General features: G+C 44.5%; 2 protein-coding genes across 7 annotated transcripts in view; one reads left to right on the forward strand and one right to left on the reverse strand.

Moving 5' to 3' along the window:
* CTNNA2 (catenin alpha 2) overlaps positions 1-15,527 on the forward strand; it is a 988,991-nt gene that overhangs the window by 661,343 nt on the left and 312,121 nt on the right. The gene's annotated exons all lie outside the window — the stretch shown is intronic.
* On the reverse strand, positions 9,336-12,196 carry LRRTM1 (leucine rich repeat transmembrane neuronal 1). Its single transcript, XM_006905229.2, has 2 exons — positions 11,606-12,196; positions 9,336-11,334 (listed from the first exon to the last, which is right to left on the reverse strand). Exon 2 carries the CDS (start codon positions 11,273-11,275, stop codon positions 9,707-9,709), a length of 1,569 nt encoding a protein of 522 aa, XP_006905291.1. The 5' UTR covers positions 11,276-11,334; positions 11,606-12,196; the 3' UTR covers positions 9,336-9,706.

A 15,527-nucleotide genomic window follows, 5' to 3' on the forward strand; every position in this document is an offset into this window, starting at 1 on the left:
ATAGACAAAGGAAGTGAGGATGATTTGAAGTTAAGGTTTAGTGACTTACCAAATTCATTCAGCCAGAATCTGAACCCAAGCGTTGTGTGTCTAAAGTCAACACATGACAGTCTCTACAATGGAAAGTGACTAGAAAAGAACCTTAGACGAGTCGTGGAACTTCTCTTAACCTCAGTTTACCTATGTGTAAAATGAGGATATTAATAGTTATCTGGACAAGAAGGGATGTAGGTTTGTTGCAGGGTTTAACTGAGAAAATGTTAAGGATTTAGTAGGTTGCCAGGCACCTAATAAGAACAATATATATTAAACAATCCCCTTGGGGAGTGGTTGCCTTTCGCGAATGGTCAGAATGAAGGGGAAACCCCCTCTGCACATGTTCATAGTGAGGCTCGCAGATTTAGACTTTTAGCAGTCCTCTGGCTAATGTCTCGCCTTCAGGTTAAATTGTCCCATTTTTCACTCAATACGTATTTACTTAATTCCTGAACAAGAAATGTTGTGCTAATTTGAATAAGCTGACCAATATAGTTATAACTAAAAAATCTGAGTGATATGTTACCTTTAGATGCATTTCTGTTACAATATGGTTTCTCTTCTTCCCTACGGTATGTTTTTTTTTTTTCTTTTTGAACCGTTATGATTTTTGAAATAGAGTGCAAAAAAGAATCAATATGAGAAACTCAGATAAAAATGATTGAGACATCAAACAAAAGAGTGAGGCTAAACTGCAGAAAGGACCATTATTTTTAGAATAAAACACACATGCACATGCGCACGCATGCGCACACACACACACAGTAGTGGGGAAACATAGATTTCACCACAAATGCAATCACTGTGGAGCAAAGACAGTGAGACAAAATCACAGAGTGCTTGGTTGTTCTGCAGCTGAAGGACAGATGACAGGATTGCCTTGGCCAGCTAGAGACAGATTGCTGCTTTGTTCTGTTTATTGTGTATAACTTGACTTTTCCAGACATTTTTGTGCCTGACCAATCTAGCTCCCACTTGCCACCTTCTCATTTTTAGACCAGGCTACCTATGGTATCTCTGAGATAAGGGTCTTTGCCACACGTAGTTTGCAATATCGAGTATTCTTAATTGAAGGTAAACATACTGATGGTGAACAGCTAATAATACATGATTTTTAAAGAGGACATTTGTTTAAGGAGATACAGTACACGGGAAGATTCAATCTTTATCCAGGCTTTATTACAAGCCCTGTGAACTGTTGGCTGATCTGTTCTTATACATGAGCAACGGCCTGTATTGTTTCATCTGAGGGGTCCGAGGACGGATCTCATGTCCAAACATACATCTCCCAGCTGTTTCGGTACCTGAAAAGCCAACAGTGGCACAATTTCTTTAGGTTATTTCTCCCAGAGATCCTTTTTTAAGGTGCAAAAATCTGACTAGAATTGTTATCACCATCCATTCATCAATTTTCTACTAAGATTCAGTTTTCACATCCTTTAAAGAATTGCTGGCAAAGGAGTCGATGACAGTGGGCTGAGCGGAAAGGGGAAATTTTAGTGCTGGGATATTTGGAAAGAGTTAACATCTTTTTGAATTTCTCTGAGATATCGTAGAGGCTGCTGTGACAAAAGAAACTCAGGCATGGAGTGGGGTGGGGTGGGGAAACAAAGGGACAGTGGTATGACTGTGATGCCAGACTTTGTCATTGCCAGTCTGCCGTTGGAAAAGGAGCGTGTGGGAACATTTGTGTCGTGTATTCTCCGGGACTTCTCCCAGAAGACTTTGCTGACTTTCGTGTTTTGAGCAGGACCAGTCCTGTGTCATAATGACACAATCAATCAGAGAAGGAAAATGAAGCGGTGGAAGGGGAAGGACACAGAATTTAGAAGAGGCAGTACTGGGTCCAGGCCTGGCAGTAGCACTGACCGTGGGCAAGCTACTTAACCTCTTCCAATGTAAGACTTTTTGTCTTAAAAAAAAAAAAAAAAAGTGACAAGTCTGTGTCTGCCTCGTGAGACTGTTGGGAGAATTAAAGTAAAATAATTAATTGTAAATAGTGCTTTGTAAACTATAGAGTGCTCAGAAACAATTTGCAAGCACATCTCTGTTTGCATATCTTTCTCACAGTATCAGCCCCACCAGGTAGAGTCAAAGTGTGATTTGCTACACAACACTAAAGCCATCCAGCCCAGCCCCCAGCCTACCACGTATTTTGAAAAAACTGCTGTCAGACTTGTGAGTCTTGTAGATAGCTGAGCTGCACATGCTGTAGTCTGTGGCCCAGTGCTTTTCCACCTTGGCTGAACTCTGGAATCACCTGGGAATGGGAAGCTTTAAAAAAAATCTCTTTGCCAAAACTACACTCCAGATCAATTAAGTCAGAATCTCTTGGGGAAGGACCCAGACATCAGTATTTATTAAAGCTCCCGAGTGGTTTTCCAATGCACAGCCAGAGTTGAGAAGCATTCTCCTAGCTAAGCAAGAAAAGAAAGGATGCAGCTAGACATTGGATTATTTTTTTCTCATCATGTAGGGGGAAAAAATGAATTTCCAACATTACATTGAGAAGAAGCAAACAGCCAACCTGGTAGATCAGAATAAAGAAATGACTAAAAAGGGTGGAGGAGTTGAGTTGATGTATTACAGCTACTTATGATGTTATTCGAGCAATATAAAGCACAAATCTTGGAACTCCCTCTCTTGCTCTTTCTGATTTTTTCCTCTTCCCCTCTTCCCCGCTTCCTCCCACCTTGCCTTTTATTTGTCCCAATATCTTCCTCTCCTTTCCTCCCAATTCTTCACGTTGCACGAAAGGGCTCCGAACTCCTAATATTAATTGTAACCACTTACTCACAATGTAGTAAGTTATTTTAGGAGTCCTGTACAAACATTTTTCTGTACTCCCTCTCTGCCCCCCGCCCCCAGCCCAGTGGCATTCATCAGCTTTTTTCTTATTGAGCCTACTTCATAGCACATCCCTGTGTCTGCGGTCTCACGTGTGGGTGAGTGTGAGTGTAGCCTCTCTAGGATTTCCTTTCATCTCTTTCTGCACATTTTAAAAACTCTGTTTTCCCACCCACACATGCCTGTGCTTTCTTGTCTGCTTTCCAGCATGCCCACCTCCTCTTGGAAGCCCTGTCTCTCTATGATTTTTTTTTTTTTTAATCTGCCTTTTCTCCTTCAGTTGCATGTAAGCCTGATGGAGCAGAATTTCTGGGGAATGGGACTTTAGAGGAAATTTAATTTTCTGGTTAAGTGACAATAGCTTAAAAACCACATTTGTTTTGTTGTTAGAAAAATGGTAATGTCGAAGCCGGACTGGAAGGGTTCCTAGGGAATACCTGGATGAACCATCCTAAAGGCAGAGAGACAGAGGCCAGTTGCAGTAAGATGATTATCAGGTGAATCTGAGGCAGTAGAGTAGTAATACCAGGTTTAAGGACCACATCTTCTCAGTTCTGGACCCTGAACTCCCAGAGCACATACTTGACCTGGCCTGCTGAAGTGTTGTGATTAACCAGGACCTGTCAAGTGTGAAGTGCCTTTTTTTTTTTTTTTTTAAGTGAACTCTCCAGTATATCTGGGAACCTCACTCATCTGTGTTGCTCCTCTGGCCCCAAATACATTTCAGTTTGCGATGCCTTCATCTCCAGACCATCCTGTTTCTGAGGTCTGAGATCATTTACCTGATTAATATGTCCACACTACTCACTCAACAAAGCACACTGATTTTTTAAACGGAAGCCCATTCTCGCCTCAGAGACATTCCAGGATTGGTTGGAGAAGGGGAAAAAAAACACAGGAAGGTGGACTGAATTTGTTTAGACTTCAGAGCACTTCCTGAAAAAAATATCAAGTATCTCATTTTCTTTCTTGTTAATTAAATATCCACTGTTAACTTCTTTTTTTGTTTCTTAAATGAGCTATTGCTGCTAAAAAAAAAAAAAAAAAAAAAAAAAAAGTGTCAATTAAAGGGTTGTGACAAGTTTTGTCCCAGTTAATTTAAGTTTTGCCGTGTGTTCTTTCAGACGCCTGTGCTAACTACAGGTCCTCTTGCTGAATAGAACCCAGCCCGATGGTTTTTAATTTAGACTTCCAGTTCTCTGGCAAGAGAAAGGAAGATTGAAAGAGAATTCATTTAAGTGAACCAAAATCTAACTTTTAAGAAAGGCCGCTCTCAGCACGCGAGAGCACGGCATGCTAGTTTAGACAGCCACATTACTGTATACCGTGGAGCAGAGTTACTCAACCTCAGCACTCTTGATATTTAAGGGCGAATAATTCATTGTTGAGCGGGCATCGTAGGATGTTTAGAAGGATCTCTGACCTTTACCCACTAGGTGCCAGGAGGACCACCCACTTACATGAAAATCAAAAATGTTTCCAGATATTACCAATCGTTGATTGGGTGCCAATTTGCCCTCATTGAGAACCATTGCTATAGAGACATAGCCCATTTAATGACCAAGAAAGACACGTGAGTAAATCTCCGACGGTGATATATAGTTGTCCATACTTTACTCTCTCTGAGTCTAAAATCCTTTGCTTAGAGGTTGTAATGGACTATTTCCCAGGCATTTCTGCTCCTGGAAGCACATGGGAGGTCTCTCTCTGGCCAGAACCCCACATTACCCAATTACCAGAGGCCAGAATGAACAAAGTCATGAGGATTCTGGGATTTGAGCATTGTATGCATGTCATCCAAGGAGAGTATGGTGAGCATGTTCCCTGTGGGGAAAGGAATAGAGGGGGCAACTGTTCAAGGAAAGAAGAAACAGGGTGTAAGGAAAGGGTACCCACTGAATACCAGTGCTCCCAGTTACTAGGTGGGTGACTTTGCACAAAGTACTTCACATCTCTAAGCCTCAGTTTCCTCATGTAAAGATAAGGTTCCTAGTACCTCTCTCACATATTAAAATTGCCTAAAGCCTCCTATACCAAGTAACCACTCAATAAACTTATTTCCTCCATCTCATTCTTATCCCTGACCAAACCATGAGGTTGTAATAGCCATGCCCTTTGAGCAGAAAACCAAAGACCTTCAGAAAATGTGTCTAATTGGGGAAGGCAGAAGATGGTGCCTAGTCAGGAGTAAGAATTTTGCCTTCTGGATCCTTGGGGAAAAAATCAGAGTGGAGCAATTTTTACTTAAAAAAAAAAAAAAAAAAGTCTCCTAACCCTGAGTTGGAACTAATCAGGAGCATACTCTCAAAAGAATACATTGCCTTCTGCTGGCTCTCGCCATTAGGTAGCAGGGGTGTGCTCTGCTATGGCATAGGTTGCCCGGAAGATCCCCTAGCCTGCAAAGCACCTACCAACTCATTAAGTACCATCAGCCTGAAAATAGCATCAGCCTACTCAATCCTTTACACCTTAATTGTGACTGATTTTATCAGATCCTTTCCCGAGTAAAAGTTTGTTCATGTTGGAGGGTAATTACAAATGTAGTCATGTGTGTGATTATATATGTGGATATATATATATATATATATAGTGAGAGAGAGAGAGAGTTAGTGATATCTATGTTATGGGCTGTGTATGTGTGTAATCTTAAACTTCTCTCAAAATAGATTTCAGGAGCCTGTTTAATAGTCCCAGTTCAGCCAACAATTTGCTATTTGACATTTCATCAGTGGCAAACTCAAATCATTCGGCATAACTATGTATCTAGAGGAGAAAAGGGATGCTTATTTTGACTACCCTGAAACATAATACCCATTCTCCAAAATAGATATAAAGTCTGGTCTTTCGATAATGTTCCCTGCGAAAGGTGTATCCAATGCCTTTCACTTTTCCAGGATATGTGATCCACCAGTGCCCTCTTCTACATGGCAGATAGAAAGGGTGCCAAACTTGCTGACAAGTCAATTAATATAACTCAAAAACACAGGCGGCCCCGAAGCCCTCCAGTGATCTGTGTGCAGTTGCTTAGGAAACTTGAGAGGAATAACAAGTGGTATTTGCCCCTCTAATTACTTACACATAGTCATAAATGTGTTGTTGATGCTAAATCATACCAAATGTCTGCCTTCCAGCACACAGGGAGGTAAGGTAAGGCATTCTTAAAATTTGAGGAGCTTGGGAGAATATTAAAAAAATGGATTGAAAAAAAAAACAAAACAAAACATTTCCTTTTACTGGAATAGCCTTTTCTTTGTGATGGCAACTTTTCAGTCCTGGGAGCCTAGTATGCGTATGGGACAGGTGGCCTCAACTCTCATGGCTGAAGGCTTGGTGTCAGGGCTGCCTTTTCACCTGGGGAAGGACGAAGCATGGGTTTCATTTACTTGCTCCCTCTGACACAGTGTAAAAACTACAGGGCTAAGACGGGTGAGAGTGTCATTTGTCATTTGAAAAAGACTTTTTTTCTACATAAATATTCGAAAAACCTCTATACCATGTTTGAACTTTAATCAGCGAGGAAGGTACTGCAAAGGCAGGATTAATCCATCACGTTGCTCAGGGAAAGATGTGAACTGTGGCCTTAAATTCTTTTCAGATAGCACAGGATAAGGAGATTAGCACCCTCTGTGGGAAGAACAACAACAACAAAAGTGCTACATCTTTAAAAATTAGATTCTCTTTTAAATGCTCAGTAGTTTGCTTAGAGGGGTCAGAGCAAGTTTTTTGACACTTAAAGATTAATTAATTTGAGAAAGAAAAGATTTCAAGTGTCACAAAACCTTAGTTAAAACTAGTGATTTCCCTTATTTTTGCCTTCTTCCTCCCCTTGCAATTTCTCATACCAGGAGGCACAGGAGAATAAAATAATGTGAGCTAAATACCTCTGTTTATGTAGGAAGCATATTTACTTGCCTACAAAGACACACAACACAGACAGAGACATACACACATAAAGTAAGAACACAGCTTTCTATGGCCATCATTGGTTCGGGTCTCAGATCGTGGATTCCTCTTTACAATGATCTTTCATTAGATTTACATGGATTTAAGATCTATATATGTGATGTTTAGTCCTATGGAGGTGGGGGCGGGGAGCAGCAGCATAAAACAAAGCACCTTTATTTTCTCACTTTTTCGCATGGCCACATTGTGAAGGGAGGGGGGACACCTTGGGGATAGGAGATAAATTCTACAGCTTCTGATACCCATATTTCTAGTAGGTAGAGGCACCTGTGGTTCTGATGTTTGCTAGGAAGGCTTTGCATCTAGACGCTTTCCCGACAAGCATCCAGCACAGCCCTCACTGCACCAAGCCAGAGCAGCTTTTGGCACTAGATTCCAGTAGCCTTCCTATGAGGAGATTAAGTCAATGGAATCCAAGGAGCTTTCCTTCAATTGCCACAATTGGGGATTCTTTTTTTTTTTGTTTTTTTTTTTCTGAAAAGGTATATCATCTTCTAGAGGCGGCCTCTTTAGTGGGATTTAATTTTAGACGTGAGATGCATCCCCAGGAGATCCTTGTCTCTGCCACCCTCGCCCTCCAAGTAATATACTGTTTAAAACAGCAGCTCCAAGTGATTATGTTGTGACTAAATCAAGATCAAGACCCCTCCTCAAAGTTCTCAAAACACCCTCTTCTAGAACATTACCAGTCTGAATGAGTGTTATGTTCATGGTGTGTGTCATAATGTCATGTTTTAATTATAAACAAGCAAGATGAAGTCTCCTAAGCTGGTGTGTGTGTGTGTGTGTGTGTGTGTGAGAGAGTGTAGGGGTCCTGCTGCTAGAAGGGACAAGAGTGTGTAGACAGAGACAGAGAGAGACAGAGAGAGAGACAGAGAGAGACAGAGAGAGAGAGAGGGAGAGAGGCAAGAGGCGCTATTCCCAAGGCTTAACATCTTAGAGGTATTTGCAAAATATTTCTCCTGAAAGGGCCTCTCAAAAGCAGTATTATTAGGTATATCAGTTTCTCTATAAGTAGAATAGACATCTACTACAGTCCTCAGCTTTAGGTAAATCTCCTGGTGATAGCACTCTGCATTTCAAACAGCTGATTGTGCCTCTCTTTAGGTAGGTGGCTGGAGGCAACTGAATTTTGGGAGATGGTGATATATGTTTTTCCCTTATCCCTCTTCCTGTTATTTGGACTCTTCTCTTAAAAAGGAAAAATAAAACAGAAAGATGACAGTCTGTAGGCTCATTCAGAGGAGTGAGCACCTAAATTTGAGAGGGGTTTGGGGCGTGGACAACGTTGGTTCAGTGTTCACCATCTGCCATCCATGAGAGTTTATTTCAATCATACATTTGCTTAAATGATTAGTGAGCGAAAGACCCCTCTCATCCAATAGACATACCCCTCCTCCTCCTCCCCCTTCCCTGCATCCACCAACTGATACTACTCTTCATTTTAGTTCAATAAAGAACCTAAATGTCAACGATGGACCTGGAAACCTATGAGGGGTGGGAAGGGGCAATCATTGATACCAGCACAGGGAAAAAAAAAAATAAAAATAAAACACAGGGAAAGCAAACATTACACGAAAAGGCAATCTGAGAAGAGGCAGCTTTTCTGTTCTAGGTTAACAAATTAATCCCATCACAGTAATACTAGAACACAGGATCACATGATGATCTTCTCCTGCCACTACCCCACCACACACATATCGCTTCTGCATCAAGTCTGCCCCTAAAGTCTCCTGCTACAAGGCATTACCCAGTAGACATTCATCGTGAGGCAGAGTTTTTCTGACTGTTCCCCATAGTAGTAACTAGGAGTGTGCTGTCACTGCTGAGACCCTAAGCTTGCTGCAGTCTAAGCAATGTGCTCCAGAAAGCATAGCATTGAGATTCAGCCTTACTTCTCTTAGACCTTAGAGAGCAGGAGCCGAGGGGCTCTCTCTGTCAGGGGAGAGCAGGAGAAAAGGGCCCAAATGCTACTAAGTCTGGTGAGTCAAAGGCATAGGAGAATTATGAACCAGGGGAATGTGGGGGTTATATTTTGAATTGATTTGAAAGATGATTATATTCACTGCAAAAAATGTTTGTTAACAGGACAAACTCTCTGGCAATGCCTTTTAAAAGCCATTGGCAATGATCTCTGCCTTAAAGGCTGAGCAATGATGTTCTGTCCTCAGTCCACCTTCCACTAGCTTTAAAGTGGTTAGATTGCTCTGTACCTTCTAGAAATAATATAAAGGATCTTGCTTATTCTTGTCCTTAGTCATGTGGAGTAAATCAGCCCGATAAACTGTTTGTCCTTCTTAATATTTCAAATTGAGTCTGAATACTTTGATCCTGAATTTTTGGCTTCCCTCTGGCCACTGGCACCACCCTCCCCCAGCCCCCCAATCCCCCCACCCTCACTCCCCCACACACACAGAGGGAAGGAAATTTTAACTGTCGCTTCTCTTGAACACAGGTGACAATTCATTTAGGTTACACCAGTCTGTAAAAACTGTAAATGCTATTTTATTTTAAACATTTTAGTTTACAAAAAAAAAAAAAATCAATGATTGGTACCTTTTTTACACTCTCAGATTCCTGAATATGGGCAGATCTTCAAAGGGAGGAAGGAGTTCTCATATGAAATTTAAGATAGACTGTCCTGAAGGTTGTGGGGTGGGGTTTTTGTTGTGTTTTATTTCGTTTTTGTTTTTAAGACACAATAAAGCTAAAATGTCAAGTCTCTGGGAGCGATCCCCTTACAGTTTCAGTCAAGGAGCATATTAGAGCACAGACAAGGAGACCCCAGCCTGGCGCTCGCCGGGCGCCCCGGCAGCCCAGGCGTATTTGGTAGCGCACGGGTTGAGAGCCACTGGGACAATCACACCTCGCATTCCCTTGCGGGCTGCTGGTGGCAGGTACACGAGCCATACTCGTTGATGATCACCAGGGCTCCCTCAATGTGGTTGGGTTTGTAATCAACGTAGTATTCCTGGGCAGACATGGCAGCCATCTGATGCATGGTCTGTTTCTGCTTTTGCTTCCTGCGCTGCGTGACAAAGCACTGTCTTAGCTGCCTGAGGCTGGCCGGGAAACACTTCCAGGAGACATAGAGCACCAGGACCACGATGAGGAAGGAGAAAATGAGGGCCATGGTGCCGGTGACCACCTTGTGGATCTGCACGGCGTTCTCGGCGTGTTCACCGCTGGGGACAGCCACGGTAGCGGGGTCTAGCGTGCCGTCGAACTGCCCCTCCCTGCCGTCCGCGAGCGTGGTGACCGGGCTGGCGGGGGGACCCAGGTCACTGCGGTTGGTGATGGCCGAGAGCAGGTGATCGCTGGTGGGCTCGGCCCCATCCTCGCACAGGTGGAAGGCGTACACGGCGTCCAGGACGTCCTCGCCCTGCGCGTACTCCGGGCTGGCGCACTGCAAGTTGCCATCGTAGCGCCCTTGGAAGTTGCTGAGCCACGAGGCCAGGGCGCACACGTTGCGCCCGCAGTCCCACAGGTTCCCGGCCAAGCTGATGCTTGTCAGCGACTTCCAGGAGTTGAGAATCCGGGGCTCGATGTAGGTGAGGCGGTTGGAGTCCAGCTGCAGGGACTGCAGGTGCGGCACGGTCTCGAACACATGGGGCTCCATGTACTCGATCTCGTTGCCCGACAGGTCCATTTTCTCCAGGTTCCAAACCCAGTCCAGCGAGCTGACCACAATGGCCACCTTGTTCCTCCTCAAGCAGAGCGAGTTCAGGGAGATGAGGCGCGGGAAGTGGGCGAAGTTCACCTTGACCAAGTCATTGTGCTCCAGGTGAAGCTCAGTGAGCTTGAATAAGCCGGCGAAAGAGTTGCGCGCCAGGCTCTTGAGCTGATTGTATCCGATGTCGAGAAACTTGAGGCTGCGGCAGTCCTGGAAGATGCGCACGGGCACGAACTGGATGGCGTTGGCCCGCATATGCAGCGTGGTGAGCTTCCGCAGCCCGTGGAAGAGATCGGGCGCCAGCGCCTGCAGCTTGTTGTAGGAGAGGTCCACGCTGCGCAGGTTGGGCATGGGCCGGAAGGTGGTGTTGGCCAGTTGGGTGATCTGGTTGGAACTCAGTGTGAGTTCCTTAACTCGGCGCAGTTTCTGAAAGGCGTCCCCCTGCACCGAGCAGATGTGATTGTGATCCAGATAGAGCCACGTGAGCTGCATTAACCCCGTGAACTGGCCGGCGCGCAGCTCCGAGAGGCTGTTGTAGCGCAGGGACAAGCCCAGCAGGCCGGACAGGTTGTGGGGCGCCTCGGTGAGGTTGAGCGCCTCGCAGTACAGCAGCCGCCCCTCGCACCGGCACAGCTGCGGGCACCCGCTGGGGGCGGCGGGCAGCATCTGAAAGCAGGCCCCCAGCAGACACAAGACCACCCCCGAGGGCCTCCTCAGCAGCCAGTATAGACAGAGACCGAACAGCAGGAAATCCATTAGCGAGAATCTTTCCAGAGAAGCTGGAGAATGTCCATTGGAAGCGCTCGGTCAGAAATCTACATCATATTTTATTCCGAGGGAGAGGGAGCGGGGGAGGGGAAGAAAAGGGCAGAAATCAAATAAACATATTGAAATAAAGGACCCCCCCTCCCCAAAGCCACACGTTCACCTCTAAGCATGCAGAAAGCTGGGCAGCATAGAAAGTTCACAGCCACGGAAAGATCAAAGAGATGGTGATTTGGTCCATGTTAGATGCTGCAGCAAAGAAAAGGGAGGAAAAAAAAAAAATCTTCGGGAAAGAATTTAATTAAAAAGTGTCTTACCCACCCTTTTCCAGAGAGTGACAACCTCCATTCAGCTGCTCCCTTTGTGTGCAGGCTAATTATATGCAGGGCGAGAGAAGACCCCTCTGTGTTTCCGAGGCAGCCCCGGTCCGCGGCCAGCGGATCTGGCAGGCGCACAATGTCTCACTTTGCTGCTCCGCTCCGGGCTGCAAGGGCGGCTGGCGAGGCGGGGAGGCGACTTCTAGGACCCGCAAGTTTCCCAACTACGTGCCGGAGCCCGGGCTTTGCCTTCCTGCCTCTGTCCTTTCCTTCTGCAGTTCGGACTGTGACGCGGTGGAGGAAAAAAACTCCAAACTCGGGGCTCGCGACTCCCCAGGATTTGACAGCCTGGTTAATGTCCGTCATTGGAAAGGACCACTGACCGGCGCCACCTTTTAGTCCGCGGAGACCACCTGCCATTCGCGCCCGGGGCGGCTGCGGAGACCGGGCTCGCTCATGCTTTGCGGGCGGCGGGGAGGCGCGGGCGGCGGCTACGGGCGCGGGGAGCGGGGAGCGGGGAGCAGCGCCCCGGCTCCTTCCCTCCGCCAGGCAGTGTGCGACGCGAGCTTGCACAGGCACCTACTGCTCACTGAGTGTCGTAAGCTGCTCACGATTGTGCGTCTTCCCGGAGCACCTCAGACATGGGCAGATTGAAAAGGGGTGGGCATAAAACCAACATTTTACCGAACCTCTAAAGTAATATATGTTCTTTGATGAAATGAAAAACACTTTCAGCATTTTTGTCCATATTTCAAAGAAAAAAGGGGGTGGGGTGGGTGGAGAGGGGATGGAGATAGTGGGTAGCATCATCAACAGCAAGATATTTCCAAATGGGAAATTGAACTATTCTGTTCTCATCCCCTTCCCTTTTGGGGATGCCCCCTCCCCCTTTAAAACTGTCTACGTGTAAGGGAGACGTAGGAATCTGTAGAGAAATCAACGTTTGTTTTTTGTTTTGTTTTGTTTTGTTTATTTTTCTTTTCTGTAGGAAAGCAACTTGAGAGAAGATAGAGGAAAGCAATGATTGCGGGGGCTTGGCTAAGATTTTCGTTTTTCCTTATGGGCACTGGATCCTGCAGTCAGCCAGTCCTTTAGGCGGTGGATGGGGGGAAAGCTTTCCAAAACCAGCGAGTTTGGGAAGCCATCCCCATCCCAGTGGAATGAGACCCAGTGTGGCAGAAACGGATGTCTGTGTACAGGGAGTCTTGCCTGAGATCCTAACAGGGCTTTCCCAGTCTCCATAGCTATCTCTGGGCTCCGTGGTGGATTAAAGAAGGATTCTGCTGGATGGCCGGGGAGGGCTGATCTTGACATGCTGCTCATGGTGATTACAGCATCCTGCAGTATACCCCCATTCCAAGAGAAAATGCTACAGAACGAGCAGGAAAGGTCTAATTTAAAACATAATGATGCCTACTCCAGTCTATACACACACCCCTAATTAAACTTTGAGAGTGTTACTGAATTGTGTCTTCTCAGTATGAGAAGTCTTTGCCTGATTATTTCCATTCATAATCATTAACAGATGGGGTCCTTACAAAAAACTAACTCTCTCTCTCTCCCTCTCTTCCCAACTGGCCTGGAGAGGGTCTGCATTGCTATTGTCGAGGACCTGTTGGTCATCTGTTTCAATAAAAAATCCTCAAAGATGGCAGAAAAACCCCGTTGGCAGTGGGTGTGGGTAAGCCTACCTTCTTAATAGTGGTGCCCAAGAAAGGGATAGGAAGAATCAAATGTGAATCCCCAGCTCCTCTCTTTGAATCTCCAACATTTCTGCCTAATGAGACCTGAAAATAACTGGGCATTACCTACAGTGGAGCTCACTTTAACAAGAATGAGGATGAATACTGATGCTCCCAAGTTGGATCAACTTTGAGCAAATAATGGGGTTGGTCCCTGGCATCCAAGCTGAAGATGCTAATGAGTGAAATCACAGTCACCAAAGACTGGTGGTACTTTTCAGGAAAAGTCCTATGAAGCAGGGGTATGAATCATCCCATTTTGTATTTATTTAAGCTCTGCCCTGGTCATTCCTCTCTGAGAAGTATCATTTCATTGGAAGGAAAACAAACCTGAAATGTCCTAGAAATCACATGCTTTCTTAGGAACTAGAAGAGACGTTAGAAAATCAAACCCTTAATTTCGCACATGACAAAACAGAGGCACAGAGACATCAGGTGATGATCCAAGGTCTCAATACCTGTTCCTGACATAGGTTTTTCTTTTGTTTGTTTGTTTGTTTTGACTGTTCCACACCAAAGTAGTCTTCTTTCTTTGTCATTCTTGATGGTTACCACTCTATCACTCTTGCTTCCTACCTAACTCTGGACTGGGCACCTGCAGGTTTTGTCCTGGCACCTCCAAGTTGCTGCAGAGCACTTTAAAAGACAAACAACTCCACAATCAAGTGTTTTCCATCTCTTGCCAAAACGATTATTCCTGACAGCAGGCAGGCTGATTGAGCCATAAACTCTAAAGGGTTGGGGGGGGGAGGGGGACAGGCAGGGGTAGACAGTAGCCAACCATTGAGCAAGTACTGTGAATGCAAGCCATCCAATCCCCATGGCTGCTAGGAAGAAAATCCTCCCACTGCAGGCAACTTGGCAAAGTGGTGATGGAGCCTGCCAAATGGGCAAGAAGAGGTCCCACTTGGATGTCACTTGATTTGTAGAGCTGGTACAGAGAGGCAGAAAAGAGTTGAGTGTTGGCAAGAAGAAAAGAAGATAAAATTAAATTCACTGCATTTCTATGTGAGTTTTCTTCTAAATGTGCTACTCAAAATGTAGAAGATGTGTCTAGGTTCTAATTTATATGTATATATAGCTTTTCAAATTATTATCCTGCAAATCATTTCATCTGGATAGTATCTTTAAACCTTTCCTACCTCTAATGTGGCAAGTTTGCATCTTTTCTACAGTCTTAAACCCCTTGGCAGAACTGTATACATTAACAGATTGAAATGAGCTTTATTGAAATTTAGCTATTCTAAGTCATCTAAGTTGCAGAATCCCAATTTATTATGTATTTAAAGCTTACCAGCACTGATTAAATCAATGCAAATTAGGTTAAATAAGAACAACATGAATCAAGTGTTTCAGCAAAGTTGAGCTGAGAAACGACAACTTTTGAGTCACCACAGAGAGCTGATACGGCTTTTTTTTTTTTTTTTTTTCACGAGTTTTAATTTCATGCTTCTTAGGGACCAACACACAAAAAAGTAAAAAAGCAAAGAATTCACCTAAAGTTCTTTCTTCCTCATATTTGATCTTCCATGTTTCCATACTTGTGAGAACATCTGATTCACCAGGTTACAATGTCACTGTTGTGTGTACTTGATCAATCTCTTCTTTTGGACTAACTACAGGTTTCTGTGAGCAAACATCGCTCCTTCAGTGTTGGATGCTGATAAGAAATATTTTACAGGCTTTAAGATCACTCTTCCCATTTTCCATGTTTGTATGGGGTAGGAACTTGATCCTGCCTTGCTGAACCACCATAGTATTTGGACATCAAGAAGATCACCCCAACATGTGATTGGGGACTGGGGTAGGAAAGGAGAAGAATCTTGAAAATGTGGATTCAGCACATGGGAAGGAACGCTGGGGCACAGGAAGTGTGAATCTGATTGTCAAAACACAATCTGGAACTAAGAGGAGGTAGAAAAGCAAGCTTGGTGCAGCTGGAGAGACCAGATCAATAGCTTGGAGAGGAAGGAGAGGTGATTAGTTTCCCCTTTTCTAAAACTTATAAATTAACCTTTGCACAATAAACCCTCCTGCTTTTTCTTGGAACTTCAGATTGTGATGGAGGAAGTGAATGGTGGTCCCTTATAATTTCTTTTTGGATACGTCTTACCTCTAGCATTTTATGTCAATTGCAGGCTACCTCTAATTCATTTATTTTAGTCAGTTTGTGTACTAAGACCT

This window comes from Pteropus alecto, unplaced genomic scaffold (genome assembly GCF_000325575.1).
Source record: "Pteropus alecto unplaced genomic scaffold, ASM32557v1 scaffold100, whole genome shotgun sequence".
Lineage (NCBI taxonomy): Eukaryota > Metazoa > Chordata > Mammalia > Chiroptera > Pteropodidae > Pteropus > Pteropus alecto.

What these genes read in the sequence shown, in the direction of transcription:
- LRRTM1 (XM_006905229.2), bottom strand. Translation starts at nt 11,275, where the DNA reads ATGGATTTCCTGCTGTTCGGTCTCTGTCTATACTGGCTGCTGAGGAGG.